General features: G+C 44.3%; 1 protein-coding gene across 4 annotated transcripts in view; it reads left to right on the top strand.

Annotated features, from left to right (window-relative positions):
* Positions 1 to 328: 328 nt before the first annotated feature.
* Positions 329 to 17,929, top strand: part of LOC128339684 (ribonuclease inhibitor-like) — a 29,362-nt gene continuing 11,761 nt past the window's right edge. For 2 of the 4 annotated variants that reach the window (XM_053283987.1, XM_053283988.1), the window contains exon 1: positions 10,063 to 10,228. In XM_053283987.1, coding sequence (XP_053139962.1) covers positions 10,078 to 10,228 — 151 coding nt within the window. In that variant the 5' untranslated portion in view covers positions 10,063 to 10,077. Of the gene's footprint in view, positions 369 to 2,541; positions 2,586 to 10,062; positions 10,229 to 17,929 lie in introns of those variants that run through there. The other 2 variants (XM_053283990.1, XM_053283989.1) reach the window with 2 other exon arrangements.

The following is a 17,929-nucleotide window of genomic DNA, read 5'->3' on the forward strand; positions in this document are numbered from 1 at the left end:
CCCCTTTTTAAAGCAATACAGTTGGTCATTGGCACCCCACTCCCTACGTAAGTTCTTCTATTGATTTATTCTTAAGCACCACTGAAATCAATGATTCAAGTTAGTCATGACTAACTTCAGTGCCATTGATTCAAATGGATCTTAGTCAGGACTAAGTTCGGATCCTGCCCAGTGTGCTTAGCATCGGGCTGCAAACTGGCTACAGGCCAGGTTCTCAGTGCAGGAGGCACCTGGATCTAGCCACTTAAGCTTTGTTTGAACTCAGCCGAGGCATAGTGGGTCGCGTGGATACGCGGCAGTAGGAAGTAGTTCGCTGACCTTCCGTAGCAGCTTCCTTAAAAAAAAAAAAATTAAAAAATTCGTGCGCAGTGAGTATGTCAAGCGCGCGTTACTGAACTTGTCGTTTTAAGGGAGGGGTGGGAGGGTGGAGAGAGAGGATGTGGAATCGGAATAGCCTGCGGAAGAAGTCGAACATATAATTAATTTCTCGGTGGAGAGCCCCACCGCTGTAATTGGAGGCAGAAAGGAGCCCCTTCTTCTGGTAGTGGGGAGTCAAAAGCCAGGCGGCGGCAGGCGAGATGGTTACGCCTGTATTCGGCAGGCTCCAGCGCCGCCGCGTAGAAAGCATTTTGAGCCCGCGTGGCAAACCCTGGGCCTCCCGAGTTCGGCGTTCTCTGCATTCCCGTCGTTCTTGGAGTTTTGTCGAGGGATGTAAGTGACAATGCAAGCGACAGAGAGAGATGACGCACTCGTTGTTATGCCTGCCAACTCGCGAGGCGATTTGGGAGGAGTCATTAGACACGAGCCCGTTTGCACTCTCTGCGTTTCTTTGTCCAGCTTAGGGGTGCTTTGGAGTGGGCTCTTGAAAGGAAAACGCTTCTCCCGCAAATAATGGCCATAGTGACACAGGGCAGAAAATATTTGCCTCAATACCGGAAAAATGTTAGTCGTCCTGAAGAACCATTAACATCAGGGAAAGAAAAAGTCCCCATACCCCTATACCTCTGTTCTAAACATATTTATTTGAGAACGTGCCCTCTTGATTTCAGTGCTCTGTGTATTTATTTTAAAATAAATGATTTAGGTTTTCATCCATGCAGCCCAAATCTATGGATGTTTTCTCAGAAATGAATTTAGGAGGACTTATTCCGAAATCGGTTTGCAGCATTAGATATTGGGCTATATTATTCAACAACAAATATTTATATACTACTTTTCAACAAAAGTTCCCAAAGCAGTTTAAATAAATGAATGAATAAGAAAGATGGATTCCTGTCCCCAAAGGGCTCACATTCTAAAAAGAAACACAAGGCAGATACAAGCAACAGCCATTGGAGGAATGCTGTGCTGGGGATGGATAGGGCCAGTTACTTTCCCCATCATCGGGGTGGGGGGGTGTCTCGCTTTAAGAGCGGGGGAAGCTTACATTTACCCCTCCCGCCGCTTTTCCCCTGCTGGCGTCTGTTTTTGTGAAAGCTTGTCGAGGGCAGCGTACCTCCCTGCCTCCCCGTTGCCCAGATATAACCAGAAGTCCCCGATGTGATGTGCGTACACCTGTCTGGGACTTGCAGTTATATCTGGGCAGTAGGGAGGTATGCTGCTGCCCCAATGAACTTTTAGGAAAATGGACGCTGGCAGGGGAAAAGCGGCTGGAGGGGTAAGTGCACCCTCCCCTGCTCTTAAAGCGAGACACCCCCTGCCACGGAACTGGCGGAACCGCTGGTTCTTTGGACCAGTTCGGAGGCCCATAAAGGAACCGAACCGGTTCCGTGCACATCCCTAACTGCTTGCCCTCACCACCACTTGCCTAAGAAGACAGCTGTTTCCCTACTCCCTGCCACAGCCCAATGATCCACTTCCCTTTTCCTCCATGTCAGCCTTATTTGGCTTCAGACCTGTGGTGAAAGAGAAGGGGCGGGGCAAATTTCTTACACTACTGGCTGATGTGCTAAGTGCAGTTGTCTTTTAATTTTGGTTTTTCTCCACACTACTTAAATAATAGGAACTTCCAGACACAACAACTACAACAAAATATTTATATACCGCTTTTCAGCGAAGGTTTCCAAAGCGGTTTTATACAGAGAAATAATAAATAAATAAATAAATAAATAAATAAATAAGAAAGATGGCTCCCTGTCCCCAAAGGGCTCACATTCTAAAAAGAAACTTAAGATAGACACCAGCAACAGTCACTGGAGGTACTGTGCTGGGGGTGAATAGGGCCAGTTACTCTCCTCCTGCTAAATAAAGAGAATCATCACTTTTAAAAGATGCCTTTTTGCCCAGTTAGCAGGGATACACCACGTGTATCCCACCAGCTGCAGTTTAACTGCTTCGCACACTGGCTGACATAGATGCTGAGGAAAATTAAAAGAACGTGTTAGGTAATGCCTAACTTGTCCTTTCAATTTCAATGGACTTCTTTGAGTAATTTTCCTCAGTGTGTCAGCCACAGATCCTACCTTACTTAAAAGGAAATTCTTGTTGGGTCAGTTCACACGTGTATGTACATAACTTAATGTCTCATTACTTGATTCACAGGTGAATGTGTGAAGTGCTTTCATGAAGGAGCCGTTGTAGTTGAGGTAATGTCAAGTGGTAGAATTACAGGATGTTGGAGTTGGAAGGAACCTCGGAGGCATTTTAGTCCAGTCCCCTGATCAGTGCAGAAATCTGCTACAGCTGTCCTGAGAGATGGCTGTCAGGTTGGAAAACCTCCTGTGAAGGAGAGCCCATTGCTTTGTGAGAGAGACTGCTCCACCGATGAACAGCTCTTACAATTAGGAAATGCCTTCTAATGTCTAGCCTAAATTTTCTTCCTTGATTTCAATCCATTGGTTCTAGTCCCGCCTTCACAAGTTTTGTGGTGCTCATCAATCCAGCACTGTCACTAGAGGCTCAAAGCACCTTTTATCAGCTTTGGCTGATACGCCAACTGCAACCTTGCTCGGTTGGCCACAGTTACTTATGCTCTGGTAACCGCTCGCTTAGATTACTGCAATGTGTTGTACGTGGGGCTGCTTTTTAAAACTGCCCAGAAACTGTAGGTGGTACAAAATAGGGCTGCAAGATTATTAACTGGGACTGGATTTTTAATCATAATACGACAGTGCTTCGTCAGCTTCACTGGCTCCCAATCTGTTTCCGGGCCAAATTCAGAGTGCCGGTTTTAACCTTTAAATCCCCAAATGGCTTGGGGCCGGGTTACCTGAGAGAGCACCTTGCCCCATATGTCCCTCTCTGAACTTTAAGATCTTCTTTGGAGGTCCTCCTCCAGGTGCCCCTGCCAAGCGAGGTGAGGCGGGTCGCTGCCAGGGAGAGGGCCTTTTTGGTAGTTGCACCCCATTTATGGAATAGCCTCCCCAGTGAGGTTTGCCTGGCTTCATCACTTTGTTTTTTTAGACGTCAGGTAAAGACTTTTTTGTTCACCCAGGCCTTTTAAATTCTGGTTTTCAGATTTGATCTGATTTTTTAACTAATTTTACAATGAATTTTTAAGCTGCTTTGTATTATATTTTATATTTTCACCTTTTTTTGCCTGTTATGGTTTAATGTGTTTTTATTGTATGTTTTAATTCTGTTGTGAGCTGCCCAGAGAACAATTTGTTATGGAGCAGCTAACAAATAAAATTTATTATTGTTGTTCACAATCAACAGAGAACAAGAGTTCACAGTCCTTCAGCTATTTGATGACTGCTGGCATTAAAAATAAGGGAAAGATGAGGGATGTTTTCTGATTGAATATTCTACCTGGGCTATTCTGTTCACACATGCACTTACTTAGGCTAACTGATTTCAGTGAGATATACCTCTAAGGAAGCATAGTGTATATATCAGACTGCCTGTTTACAGTCTGGTCCTGTGCAAAAGGGGAAAAATCCATAGCTAAAAAAAGACTGGAAAGGGTGCAGATCCGAGAGCAGTGAGGGGCTTTCCCCTTAGCAGCTGCACTGTCTCTTTCCTAAACAATATCAGAATCCTATTACAAGATGAAAGAATAGCACTCTGCTCCTTCCTTCCCTTCTTTCCAGAACAGGCAAGTGTGGGGAGAACTAGAGATCTTGTGACATGAAAGCACAAAAAGCTTTAGAAATCCTCTTTTTCTAATCAGAAGAGGAGGTTCTTGGATTTCCTTCACAGTTATCATCATCATTCATTTTATGGTCCATGACCAGCCAGCAATTACAATAATCAACAGTTACAGGCAACATAACTTAAAATACTCCGATACTAAATAATAATGAATACTGCTGAATAATATTAAACTACCATCCCACCACCAGAATAGCAGGTGTATCTTACATAACATAAGGGTTAGCCACTTGTTTCCTGACGGTAGGTAATCTCGGCATCAGAACCAGAAAGGAGAAAATTTACATAAAAGTTGTCTGGCCTGTCTGGATAATGTAACAAAATTGGACCAATAAGAAGATAACATATATCTCTATAAAATACACAATAAAGTAGTACATGCTGCACTGACCCGAACATGCCTGAGTGTCAGGGGGCCTCACAGTTATGTCAAAGATCACTGGGTCATTCAGCAATGTTATGAAGGTCACCAGGATGCTAGGAGTGGCTCTTTGGGGACAGTCCATGGCCGAGGCTGCAGGAAAATGCTTCAGAACAGGATGTAGGATTGATAGAAGACAACAAATATATTCTACTGGAGGATCTCCCTAGTAAAAACTCTGGATACCACTACATCCAGGAGCTTCAAAAGCAAGGCATAATGTAATGTGATTGACTGAGGAATTTGAAAGAGGCTTATATAACTTCATGATTTTTATTTATATTTTTTAAGCTAGGTCTGACCAGCTTGGATTTGATAAGATTATTTATTTATTTATTTATTTATTTATTTATTTATTTATTTAGCATATTTCTATACCGCCCAAAACTCACGTCTTTGGGCGGTATACAACAAGCAAACAAACAAAAAGTTAAAACATTAGTTAAAACAAATAAAAACAGAACACTTAAAACAGTAGTTAAAACAAAATAAATGATATAGTAAAAGTTAAAACATTACAACAATTTAAATTTCAAAACAACATTTAAAATCTATGTTAAAACTGTTAAAAACAATATTTAATTAAAAGCCTGGGTGAATAGGTGCATCTTTAAAGACTTTTTAAAAGTTGTCAGAGATGGGGAGGCTCTTATTTCAGCAGGGAGCACGTTCCAAAGCTTTGGGGCAGCAGCGGAGAAATCCTGTCTGCAAGTAGCCACTAGACGAACTGTTGGCAACTGCAGACGGACCTCTCCTGTTGATCTCAATGGGCAGTAGGGTTCCCCTTGAGAGGGGTAGAGGGATGAAAGAATAAAGAAAAGACCAGGGTTCCAGTGCATGTTTTAGCTTTTTATAATTTTCCGAACAAACACAAAATGCTGATTTTGACCTACAATGCCAAGCTGTTTGACCCATGCATATTAAGAAACTCCACTAAAGCCAATGAGATTTATTCCAAGGTAAATGTGGATTGGGCTGCTGTGCTGTCTTAAATGACTTAGGATGTAAGGTACAATCTAAAGGGCACTAACTAAATAGCAAGACAACAGATATTCAAGTGGTTCTAAACTAAACTGAGCACAAATTATGCATGTTTACTTGGAAATAAGGTCCACTATGTTTGATAGAACATAGAGGAAAGGAAAGGTTGTGCCGTCGAGTCGGTGTTGATGCCTGGTGACCACAGAGTCACGTGGTTGTCTTTGGTAGAATACAGGAGTGGTTTACCATTGCCTTCTCCCATGCAGTATGAGATGATGCCTTCAGCACCTTCCTATATCGCTGCTGCCCGATATAGTGTTTCTCATAGTCTGGGAAACACACCAGTGGGGATCCGAACCAACAGCCTCTTGCTCTCTAGGCAGGTTACTTCCCCGTTGCACACAGGACATACTCCTAAATAAATGTGTTCAGGATTGTAGCCTGCTTTCTTCCTTATGTCCACAGTTGTGTTATATCTAATTGTGCTTTTCTGAAGTGCTCTTGGAAATTGCCCCATAGCTATTTATTCATGGAAATGAATATATTATTATTATATATTTAGAATGATTAAAAATATATATGAAGCCCCACACTTGCCTGCTGTACATCTCCTGCAAGAATATCCACTTACTTTCACCTTTTTTAAAAAAAGGCTATCTCCTCACAGCAATCATCTGCATATTGTGAACTATTTGCTTGAGCTGTATTTTTTATTTATTAACATGCTTTGTCTACCAAGCTCTCCCCTGCTGTACTATTCCTCTGTGGAAACATACATGTGCAGCAGCCCAAAACTGAGCATGCTTACTCACAAGTAAATTTCACTGAATTCAATGGGGCTTACTCTCAATTAAGCTTGAGCAGGATTTCATCCCTAGTTAAAAGTAATAGTAGTAAAAATAAATAAATAAATAAATAAATAAATAAATAAATAAATAAATAACTTTATTTATATAACTGTCCCATCACAATTGTTCTCTGGGTAACTCATTGCCAAGCCAGTTTTTTCCTCTTTAATTTATTTGTATATTTATATCCCACTCTTCCTCCAAGGAGCCCAGAGGTTACGTTTATCCTCACAAGAACCCTGTGAGGTAGGTTAAGCTGAAAGACACATGACTGGCCCAGAATCACCCAGTGAGCTTCATGGCTGAATGGGGATTTGAACTCCAGTCTTCCTAGTCCTATTCGAACACTCTTAACCACTATGCCATGGTGGCTCTCTTTTTAAAGATGTGAACAGCAGTACAACTAACCCTTCCCACCATGCAGTAAAACTGTCTTCCCATATACAGACAAAATATTGTATTATTGTCACTGAAAAGTCACTTGTGGGAGTTACACAGTGGGTAAAATATTCTCGTGGCTTGGTTTCAGCAACTGTGCAGAAAGGCAACGACTGAGTTGTGAAATCTGCCCTCCATTGCTGACTGGGGAAGGGGCAACTTTTTAAATGGTGGTTCTCTTATGATTTATTTATTTGATTTATATACCACATTTCCTAAAGTGGTTCAGGGTAGTTTTACATTAAAATAAAATAAAAACCCCGCAATAAAACAAAATAAAGAAAGTTTAAACCAAATTAAAATTAAAATTATATATCATTAAAAGCCAGGCTAAAAAATGGGTCTTTAAGGCTCTCTTGAAGGCTTCCAAGGAAGATAATCCTCTCATGTCCACCAGGCAGCAACTGAGAAAACCCGATCCCAGATCACCACCAGATGAACTGGTAGCACCTGAATATGGACCCCTCCCGATGTTCTTAGCAAGCCGTGGGGATGTTGTAGAGAAATGCGCTTTCTTAGGCAACCCGAACCTAAGCCATTCGGGGCTTTAAAGGCAATCAGTATTTTGTATGTTGCCAGGAAACATATCAGTAACCAATGCAACTATTTAAGATAGAACAGGCATAATGTGTATAGCAGGGGGATGGTAACTGTTAGGGGTGTGCACGGAACTACTCCAGACAGTACGAGTTTGAATTGAACTGCCTGGTCTGTGAGCCAGTTCATTAGAACTGGCTGTCGGTTTGATATGTGCCTAGAACTGGGTCGATCCAGTTTGACCCACTTCTAGTGCTTGCAAAGGGGAATCTGGTAAGGATTCCAGGTGGAATCCACAGGGGACTATGCTGGGGTGGGGGAGTGCCAGCTTGGCCTAGAGCTACCAGCGACCCACCACTGCCAAGGAGCTACAGTGTGTATGGTAGCCCCATACCATGACTGGGTGACTCTGGGCCAGTCACTTCTCTCTCAGCCTAACCTACTTCACAGGGTTGTTGTGAAAGAGAAACTCAAGTATGTAGTACACCGCTCTGGGCTCATTGGAGGAAGAGCGAGATAAGAACATAAGAACAGCCCTGCTGGATCAGGCCCAAGCCCCATCTAATCCACCATCCTGTTTCTCACAGTGGCCCACCAGATGCTGCTGGAAGCCACAGGCAGGAGTTGAGGGCGTGCCCTCTCTCCTGCCATTACTCCCATGCAACTGGTTCTCAGAGCCATCCTGCCTTTTGAGACTGGAGGTGGCCCACAGCCCACCGACTAGTAGCCGTCGTAGACCTCTCCTCCATTAAGCTATCCAAACCCCTCTTAAAGCCATCCAGGTTGTTGGCTGTCACCACATCCTGTGGCAGAGAGTTCCACAAGTGGATCACGTTGTGTGAAAAAGTGCTTCCGTTTGTTGGTCCTAGACCTCCTGGTCATGGAGTGACCCCTGGTTCTAGTGTTGTGTGAGAGGGAAAAGAATTTATCCCTCTCCAAATTCTCCAAACCATGCATGATTTTATAGACCTCTATCAGGTCTCCCCGCAGTTGTCTTTTTTCTAAGCTAAAAAGCCCCAGGTGTTGGAGTCTTGCCTCATAAGAAAGGTGCTCTAGGCCCCTGATCATCTTGGTTGCCCTCTTCTGCACCTTTTCCAGTTCTACAATGTCCTTTTTAAGATGTGGTGACCAGAGTTGTACGCAGTACTCCAAGTGTGGTTGCACCATTGTTTTGTATAAGGGTATTATAATAGTAGTTGTTTTATTTTCAATCCCCTTTCTAATTATCCCTAGCATTGAATTTGCCTTTTTCACAGCTGCTGCACATTGAGTCGACACTTTCAACGAGCTGTCCACCACGACCCCAAGATCCCTCTCCTGGTCAGTCACCGACAGCTCGGATCCCATCAGCATATACTTGAATTTGGGGTTTTTCGTCCCAATGTGCATCACTTTACACTTGCTAACATTGAACTGCATTTGCCATTTTGTCACCCACTCCTCCAGTTTGGAGAGATCCTTTTGGAGCTGCTCACAATCTGTTTTGGATTTCACTACCTGGAAGAGTTTGGTATCATCTACGAATTTGGCCACCTCACTACTTACCCCTACTTCTAGATCATTTATGAATAAATTAAAAAGCACCGGTCCCAGTACAGATCCCTGGGGGACCCCACTTCTTACTTTCCTCCATTGTGAAAACTCTCCATTTATACCTACCCTCTGTTTCCTGTCTTTCAGCCAGTTAGCAATCCACACATGTACTTGTCCCCTTATCCCATGACTGCTAAGGGATATAAATGTAAAAATAAATCATCATCATCATCATCTTCACTTTTTGTCCCCACTTGAATCTTGCCTCACGCCTGCTCCCTTGTGTTCCTCTTTAGCCTGGGAGCCTCTTTGGGGCAGAGAACAATTTTCTCATTCCCTTTTGCTATGTAAGCTGCTCTGGGAATGATGTTGTTGAAGTAGTATACATATTCTAATTCATGCTTTCATCCAGTACCAGGTTCTTCAGATAAAAGAAGCCATTATTTATTTGGACCTTTAAAAATAGTTTATGATACTCCTAAAATGATCATCTTAAGAAAATCATTTGCCTGAGTTGAGTTGTGATGTGAACTTTGACAAGTTGGATTTACCATAGAATATCCCAGGGGTCCAGCAGAGGCAGGGAAAGCTCGAGGAGGAGCAACTCCCCAATTTTGAGGGAGGGGAGGAAACGCATTTTTGGGGAGGGGAGATATGGATAATTTGGTTTGGTGGGGCGACCCCAGTAAAATGAGAGGGGGACTCGTCAAATGCCTGGGGACGTTGGTGGGATTTGCACCCATAGGGTAGCCACTTTATCCTCTGGCATGGCTTCTGCGTTTTAAACAGCTGCCCGGTACGCAGTTGTTTTGTAGATACTGCAAAGATACACTGGTAGAAAAAAGCTGTGCTAGTATCAGGTTGCTATTAAAGGCACGTAGCATTCCAGAGGTGAGGAGAGAAACTGAATGAGAACTAGGCAACAGAGCAAAGAAGAGGCGATTTTAGGGAGTAACACACGCGATTAAGTACATCGTTCTCAAGCAAAGGGAATAAATCCCTCCGGTTGTGCCTCTAAAAAGTGTGCCACCCTGCCCCGATGGGAGACCGATGCGTCACTGTTTCAAAATGGAGCAAGCGACGCCGTTTCTGGGAAAACCCCGCTTGGCCATTTGGGACAAGCTTGAACAGACCAACCACACCTAGGTTGGGAAAGCGGAGACAGTTTCTGCTGATCTCTTGAGCCAGGCCAGCCTTCTCGTCACCGCCCACGGGAAGGACGTGGCTATGCAGATCTTGCTTCCTCTCCCCCAATTAGGTGTGAGAGGGCTGGGGAGGTTGGGGCGGGGAGGAGTATTTATTGCATGCAAGGAGGTACGGCTGCTTTCAGTGAGTCAAACGACGCGTAGGTTTCCTCTCGTCCCAGGCCGAAGATCCGGTAAGACGAGCTTTGGTTTTTGAAGCCATTGATATTGCTGGTGCTTAACATGGTGTGGTTCGGGTTTTTTTCTAGGTGTGTGCCTGAGACCCCGGCGAGCTCGATTGCTGCCTTAGGAGGGGCTTAGAAAGTGAGGCGGGGTCTTTTCAGACCAGCTCCAGGGCTGCGGTCTAAAGAACCAATTTCTGCGTGTTTGTTTCATTAGAAAAAGGGGTAAGGGAGGGACTCCATTTTCTTCCACGGTTTCTGTGAAGAATGGCAAGGGAGACGCAAAAGTTACTGATCAGGACGGAAAACTTGCTCCCGTGTTCTGACTTCTACTTTTGAGGAACTACATCTTGTTCTCGAAAGCCAATGGAAAAAAACGTCTTTCACGCCTCCCCGCTACGCTGTAGTAACCTAATAATCCACCCCCACCAAATGCCTCCTCTCTGCAATAGGAGAAAGACCTTAGTGACGCGTATCTTCCTACACCATCCTTCGCTTTCCCCAGTGCTGGGGAAATTCTGGGTGTGAACGCAGTTGCCACCTCCTTTAAACAGGGCAGCGGCGGCCTTTAATTGACAGCAACCTAATTGACATGAAGAACTCAATGGGTGGCATTTTGTCCCCACTCCTTTCCACGTTGTGCCAGAAGAAGTTCCGCCCCTCGATCTCTGCCAGTTGGATAGCTGTCATGACAACCTTTGCCGCTAAATCTAGGCAAGATTTGTGTCGATGAAAACCCTTTACTTTCCCTTCCATTACTCTGAGGTTGTGCCGGGGTAAGGTGGGTGAAAGAGGCTCTAATGCAAAGATTCTTAACCTTCTTGCACCTATAGGCTCTACAGATTCTTAAGTATTCCCCATGTCTAACCTTTATATATAACATTTTTATAAGGCTCTAGTTAAAAAAAAAAAAAAGTACCTGAGATAGTCACTTTTAAGATCTCTATCCTGACTCATCAGGAAGCAAAATTAAATTCAGTGCAGCAAATATTTTCAATGGACCGCCTGATTAACAACTGCTCTAATGCACTGTGCTAGTAAACCTATGTATTATAGTTTGTTAGTATTATTCTGGTGAAAGGCCTTTTATTCTGTTTTGTGTCTGAGTATTTTGTTCTAAAAGCTTTGATTGGGCACTTTTCATTGCCTATTGTCAGTTTTTGCCCCTTTTCTAAAACAGGGAGTCAAACCACCTCAGTTCACTCTATATAGATAAAAATTCACAACTAAACTCCCCAAAACTGATTTGGTGGTAAGCACTTCACTTACTAAGTTAGGAGATAAAGTATTGGCCATCTTCCTTCCTAGATCTAGGCTGCAGAAACATAACTATGTTGCCCACATGGTTAAGAGCACAAATCTTACATTGTATTACAGTCCCAGTGGAGTTGCATGGTAGTTGCAAAATATAACAGCCCTTTGCCTAAAGAGCTTCGACTGTAACTTTAACTGTGGCCATGACTGAATATTAATGTTAAATATGATGGCTATGATCAGTATATCTAGCCGTGTTGAAATCAAAAGTATAATACTGTAGTACTAAGTCCAATTGGAAATCAATTTCAAAATCGGCAGATGAATGAACTACTGAGTATTATTAGTTGAATGAGTACCCATTTTTGTTCCTGGGATTTTATTTTTCCTTTCTCTTTGGCAGTGGGGTGGTGGTCGTGGTCAACCTCTTATGTGGATTACATTGGACTGAAATAAATAGAATAGTTTATCAACAGAAGTTAATCCCTCTTTTGTTTTGAAATGAGGGTGTGAAGGTTGAGGAGGCAAACAAATGTTGCCCTGCATGGCTTAATTGCGCCTTTGTGCATCCATGATTTAATTTTTTCATAGGCTATATGTATTGTCATCTCTTCTGCAAGCTGAGACCTTACCTAGACACATCACTCCAAGTCACTGGAGAAGAGATCAGTCATTCTGATTGGGTGTTCCTGGTGCCTCCAGATTAGTGGGATTGTAAAGGACTAGAAAATACCACTATGGGAAAATAGCACTGCCCCTGGGCATGCACAGAGCCCCTCAGAATAGATGAAGCTCTTTCACCCATTAGATGGGGATCGAGCCTCTTTCTCTTAAGGAGCAAATACCTGAGGAGCCAAGGATGGCAAGGTCAACTCTCCTCCCACACTGAAACCTAGAGTTAATCAATGTGAGCCATGCTGGGAACTTTATTTATTAAATTTATATACCACCTTTCATTAAAAACAATCCCAAGGCGGTTCACAAAAGTTAAAAACATACAATAAAAATGAACAATTAAAAATATCAAGCTAAAAATATGAAGCAAATCTGATTTAAAATATATAAAATACAAACATACAAAACTATATGTGCGTAAAAACCCACAGAAGCAGCAATAGAAACAATCGTGTAAAGGCTGGGATAAAAAGCCAAGATTTAACAAGCTTTCTAAAAACTGTGATGGAGTCCGAGGAGTGAATGGCTCCAGATAGAACCCTAGCTGCCACATTTTGCACTAGCTGCAAAATGGATATTCTTCAAGGGCAGCCCCAGTTAGAGCGTGTTACAGTAATCCAGCCATGACGTGACTAAGGCATGGGTAACTGTGGCCAGATCTGCCTTCTCGAGAAAAGGATGCAGCTGGTGCACTAGCCGAAGCCGTGCAAAGGCACCCCTGGCCACCACCACCACCTGAGCTTCCAAAAGCAGAGCCGGGTCCAGTAATACCCCCAAGCTGCGTACTTCCTCCTTCAAGGGGAGTGCAACCCCATCCAGAACCGGTAAAATCTCCTCATCCCGATTGGCTCTCCTGCTGACCAACATTACCTCCATCTTGTCCTGATTCAGTCTCAGTTTATTAGCCCACATCCAACCCATCACGGCCTCGAGGCCCCGATTCAGGACATCCACTGATCTACTCCCTAGGATCAGGTGACAAGGAGAGATAGAACTGAGTGTCATCTTCATATTGCTGACAGCTCAGTCCAAGTCTCTGGATGACCGCTCCCAGATGCTTCATGTAGATGTTAAACAGCATGGCGGACAAGACTGAACCCTGTAGGACCCCATAGGCCAATGGCCACGGAGCTGAGCAACAGTCCCCCAGCACCACCTTCTGGACCCTCCCCCCAAGAAAGGATCAGAGCCACTCCAACGCAGTACCTCCAATTCCCATATTCGAGAGGCAGTCCAGAAGGATACCATGGTCGATGGTATCGAACGCCACTAAGAGGTCCAGCAGAACCAACAGGGACACACTCCCCCTGTCTAGTTCCCGGCAAAAGTCATCCACTAGAACGACCAAGGCAGTTTCAGTCCCATATTCAGGGCGGAAGCCAGATTGAAAAGGGTCCAGATAATCTGTATCATCCAAGACCCTCTGCAGCTGGGACGCTACCAAGCTCGATCACCTTGCCCCAAAAGGGCAGGTTGGAGACAGGTCTATAGTTATTCAGGTTGGAGGGATCAAGGGAGGGTTTCTTTAATAATGGTCTTACCATCGCCTCCTTGAGGCATGATGGCATCCCGCCCTCCCTTAATGAAGCATTAATGATCACCTCCAACCATTTGCCTGTACCCTCCCTGGCAGATTTTATTAGCCATAATGGACAAGGGTCGAGCGCACAATGTCACCTGCACACTGCGCAGGATCTTGTCCACATCCTCAGGCTGCACCAACTGTATACAGAACAATGGGTGTACCCTGAATCATGCCCACAGGCCACTTGGCAGTTATTCAATTCTTTCTTTCCCCTTTGCTTGTGGAGTGCACATGATTTGGAACAAGCATCAATTGTTGGTGGTTTTGCTGTTGCCCCCTTCCCGAAGACATCTCACTCTGTACGTGCACATAGAAAACTGGCCTTTGCACAGTGTGCTCTGGTTTTTTGCTCCCCTTCCCCCTGGGAGTGCCTCTCTGTGGAGACAGAGCTTGCCCCATGGCCTGTCTCCACTTAGCTCCCCACAACAAAAGGTACAACTTTCTACTAAGGAAGCCTGCATTTGCAGCTCTTGAAACCCAATCCTCAACCTAGGAGAGGTAGTTAGAATAGAATAGGTCCATGTCTGTCCTTACTCTTTCTTGTCTTTCCTGAACTCCATCCCGTATCCCTCAGTGCTAACTCTTGAATGTTTACTGGAGGCAATTCAGTACCATTCTTCAAGCATTAACCTCTTAAATTGCGGACAACTCTAATGAAGCACTAACTACTATTTTTAACTTGTACATCTTCAGTAAAACTTGGATTTGCTTTCAAAAAAAATTTCTCTACTCTACGATTGCCTCCTGATATTGGGGTACCCTCCTCATGATCATCTTACATGGTATCTTAGAATACAGTTTGGCTGTTGCAGGTTTGCACCAAAAATGAATTAATTTCCCCAAATTAAGCCAAAACAATAGGCCCATTTACACATTATGTTCAACACTTGTACAAGTGTACACAAGTATGTTATGCTGAATGCATGTACAAAAGTACATTTCGTATCTGTACCACGCATTGGAAGGGCCTGTATCGAGGTTCACTTTTAAAATGAACACAGGTACAGTCATTCACACAAACATGTGTATGAGTGTACAGACATTGCTCAGACTCTGGAGTTGCATCTCCCCATGAGCTGACCACTTGATTGAGCTACTTAAAGGGAAACTTAACTGAAGGAGTGAACTATGCCCAGCTCCTGCTCAGTGTTTTCTCTGATTTTTTTTTCATCTGTGTACAGAATGAGTTTTGTTCTGGGCGGCAGTATCCAGACAGTGCGTGCACACACATAATCAGTGGGACCTTCCCAATTCAATCTGAGCAGGATCTAAAATTAACTGAGCAGACATAAAAAAAAACTTGTGTGCGAGCACACGTGTGCATGCCTTAGAGGGAACACTGCTCATGCTCTGTTGAGACGAAGGGCATCCTCCAAAGGTTGGTTCAGACCCAAATTTGAGTGTTTTCTGCAAACAGAGAGTGGTGGCAGAGATTACTGAACATCACACTGGAAGAGGGGTGAGTGAGTTAAACTGCCCAAACTCCAGTGGGTTTTTCCACACCAATATTACACACATCAATATTTCCTAATATGCATCTTTTGACCACTCAGATGAACCATTATGTAACCAAATTATCTTTCTCCAGACTAGAAATTAAACCATGCTTCCACATCCCACAATACCTGAGCAGGTCCCTCACTTCCACACCTTTGCATGCATACAGATGTGCACGGGAGGAATCAATGCCCTGATCATCGCTGCTGCAGCTTTTCCCCCAAATCCCAGACTTGCTCATGCTGGTTTCAGATAGTGGCAGTCTTTGATAGTGCTGCTCTGGGCCCCTTTCCCCTTCACTATATGCCTTCTAAGTTCTAATATTTCTTCTTCGCCCCAAGGTTAAACATTCTTCTTTTTCTTCTTTTCTCTGTCATCTTTGCAGGGCTAATGTCAGCACATGGTTCTCTCAGGGAATGAAACTTTGGTTGAAAAGCGGTATATAAATAGTAATGAATGAACCTAGCCAACAACGGTCTGCTATCTTTGACAGCAGCTGGTGGGGAGCAGATGTGGGGTTTCATTTTCCTTGCTGGAGGTGGGCCAGCAGTAATGGTAGCTTTCTAGCCACCACCAGCTGACTGCCACCAGCCTTGTTTTTGTGCCCAGTGCCCTGTGTGTAGTGCCTTGTGATGCTGTGTGGAGCATTGAGTGGGGGGAAGATGGTGAGTAGCAGCCAGCTAGAGTGCTGTTGCTGCTGGCTCAAGGAAACTCACCTCCACCTCCACACCTACTTCCAAGATAACAAGTAGGGTAGCCCATATGCAGAGCTACACAACTTCAACTGTTATTGGACTCCCATAATGCCCGACTATTGGTCACTGTGACTGGGGATGATGGGAGTTCTCGTCCAAGAGTTGGAGGGCCGAAGTTGTGCAGCCATGCCCGGATAGGAGGGGGCTTACCTTGCTGAGGGCCTCCTCAAGCCTGGAGCTTTTCCTGGCTTGTTGTATATAGTCAAGGATTTCCCTGCTGTGCCACTTAAGGTGGTCTTGGCTCCTTGGTAATTAGCAGCTCTCAACAGCCTGCTACTCCCAGCTTTTGCCACGCAGCTGACCACTTTCAGTATGATATTCACTACAATTAGACTGGGCCACCCGTGACTCCATGACTGCTTAACCTGAAATGCAATCATATGCTTCAGCTCTTTATTGGTGTAATCAAAGAAGGATATGCTGCCCTGATGAAAAATAGCTATCCAAAGTTTTACTTGCTTAATGTCTGATAGTTTCGCCTGTTGATGCCCTGAAGTTGGCTAGTATTATGGAACTATTAGTATCTTGTGTATACCAAGATAGAGCTGATAGACTGACACAGGGGAAAGAATTGCAGCCCAGAGTAAGGGTGGAAAGATCCCAGCTCCCAAGTATCTCGAAGTGAATATTCAGCTTTACGTGACTAAAGCCTAGAAGCTGGCAATCTCTCCCAGACCTGGACAATAGTGGGTGGGAAAATGGAGCTAGTTCCATTTTTGTATATTATTGAGTCATCCACTTGTTCACTTGGTTATATGGTGCTATGGCAAAGTTAGGACTATTGCTTAGCATCGGGGAGGATTAACCTCTTTGCCACCTAGAGGCAAAGAGGATTTTGCTGCCATGGGAAGGGGGGAGGGGGAGTGTGAGGGGACCCCCCCCCTTTGCCTATAAAAATTGCCGCTGCTGCGGTGGGATGGGGCACAGTGTTGGTGGCTGACTACAGGGGAGGGTGGAGGGGGGCGAGAATACCCCACATTTTTACCTTTTAAAAGTGCCATAATGATAACTCCTCTGCAGTGGTGGAGTTAACCCTAACCCTTCTCGTCCCCTCCACCCTGCCTGCTGCCCAGCCACCAACACTGATTTTTATAGGCAAGAGGGGATTCTCCCCCCACCCGCCCCCAGAGAGGCACAGCAAAATTTGAGGAGCAGCAAGCTGCTGCTCAAATCTTGCCACCGTAGGCAGACGCCTCCACTGCCTATGCCTTAATCCGCCTATGCTTAGCATAGTGGTCAAGAGCAGACACTGGGAATGCTAATCTGCAGTTTTCATTGGGAAAAGCACAGACTAGAGAGGAGGCCTATGAATAACCTAGCAATTGATGGCTTACTATGATTAACCCTTCAACAGTCATGGGCATAGAATATAAGCTTTTCGTAGAAAAAGTTTGTTTCCATTTTTAACTCTAGGAAACCTTGCTATAAAGCAACATTGTGTATGCCTGTAACTAGGCAGGAAAAACATTCTGGGTTGAGCTCATTGCAGTTGATGACTTGCGCTTTCTCTGCCAGCTCATCTGCTGTGAATCAGCTTTAGGAAATACCTCTTTGTAGTTCACTTTTTCCCAAATAACTACGCTTACCCCATGAAGTTAAACTTGCACATTCCTTCAGAAGGCCTTTAGGAACTGAGTGGATTTCTACAAAACTAAATGCCCATAGTTCATAGGGATTGCTTTTAACAGCATTAGTCTAGTGTGCTTCCAGAAATGGGGCATCACAATTCTTGCTGGATTGTGTAAACATATCCTATTACAATATGTACCCCCTGGAGAGGCTGATATTGTTGCTAGAACACTTTGCGAGTAACGTAGGGAACCCTGGGGGAGGAATAGCCCTGGGACCAAATCAGACCCAAAAAGAGAGAGCATGATTGGATCTTGCAACTTTTCTTTAACTCTAAAACAGGCACAGGGGGTTCTGCATTTGACTGAAGCTGCAGCA

This window comes from Hemicordylus capensis, chromosome 1 (assembly GCF_027244095.1).
Source record: "Hemicordylus capensis ecotype Gifberg chromosome 1, rHemCap1.1.pri, whole genome shotgun sequence".
In the NCBI taxonomy this organism is placed as follows: domain Eukaryota; kingdom Metazoa; phylum Chordata; class Lepidosauria; order Squamata; family Cordylidae; genus Hemicordylus; species Hemicordylus capensis.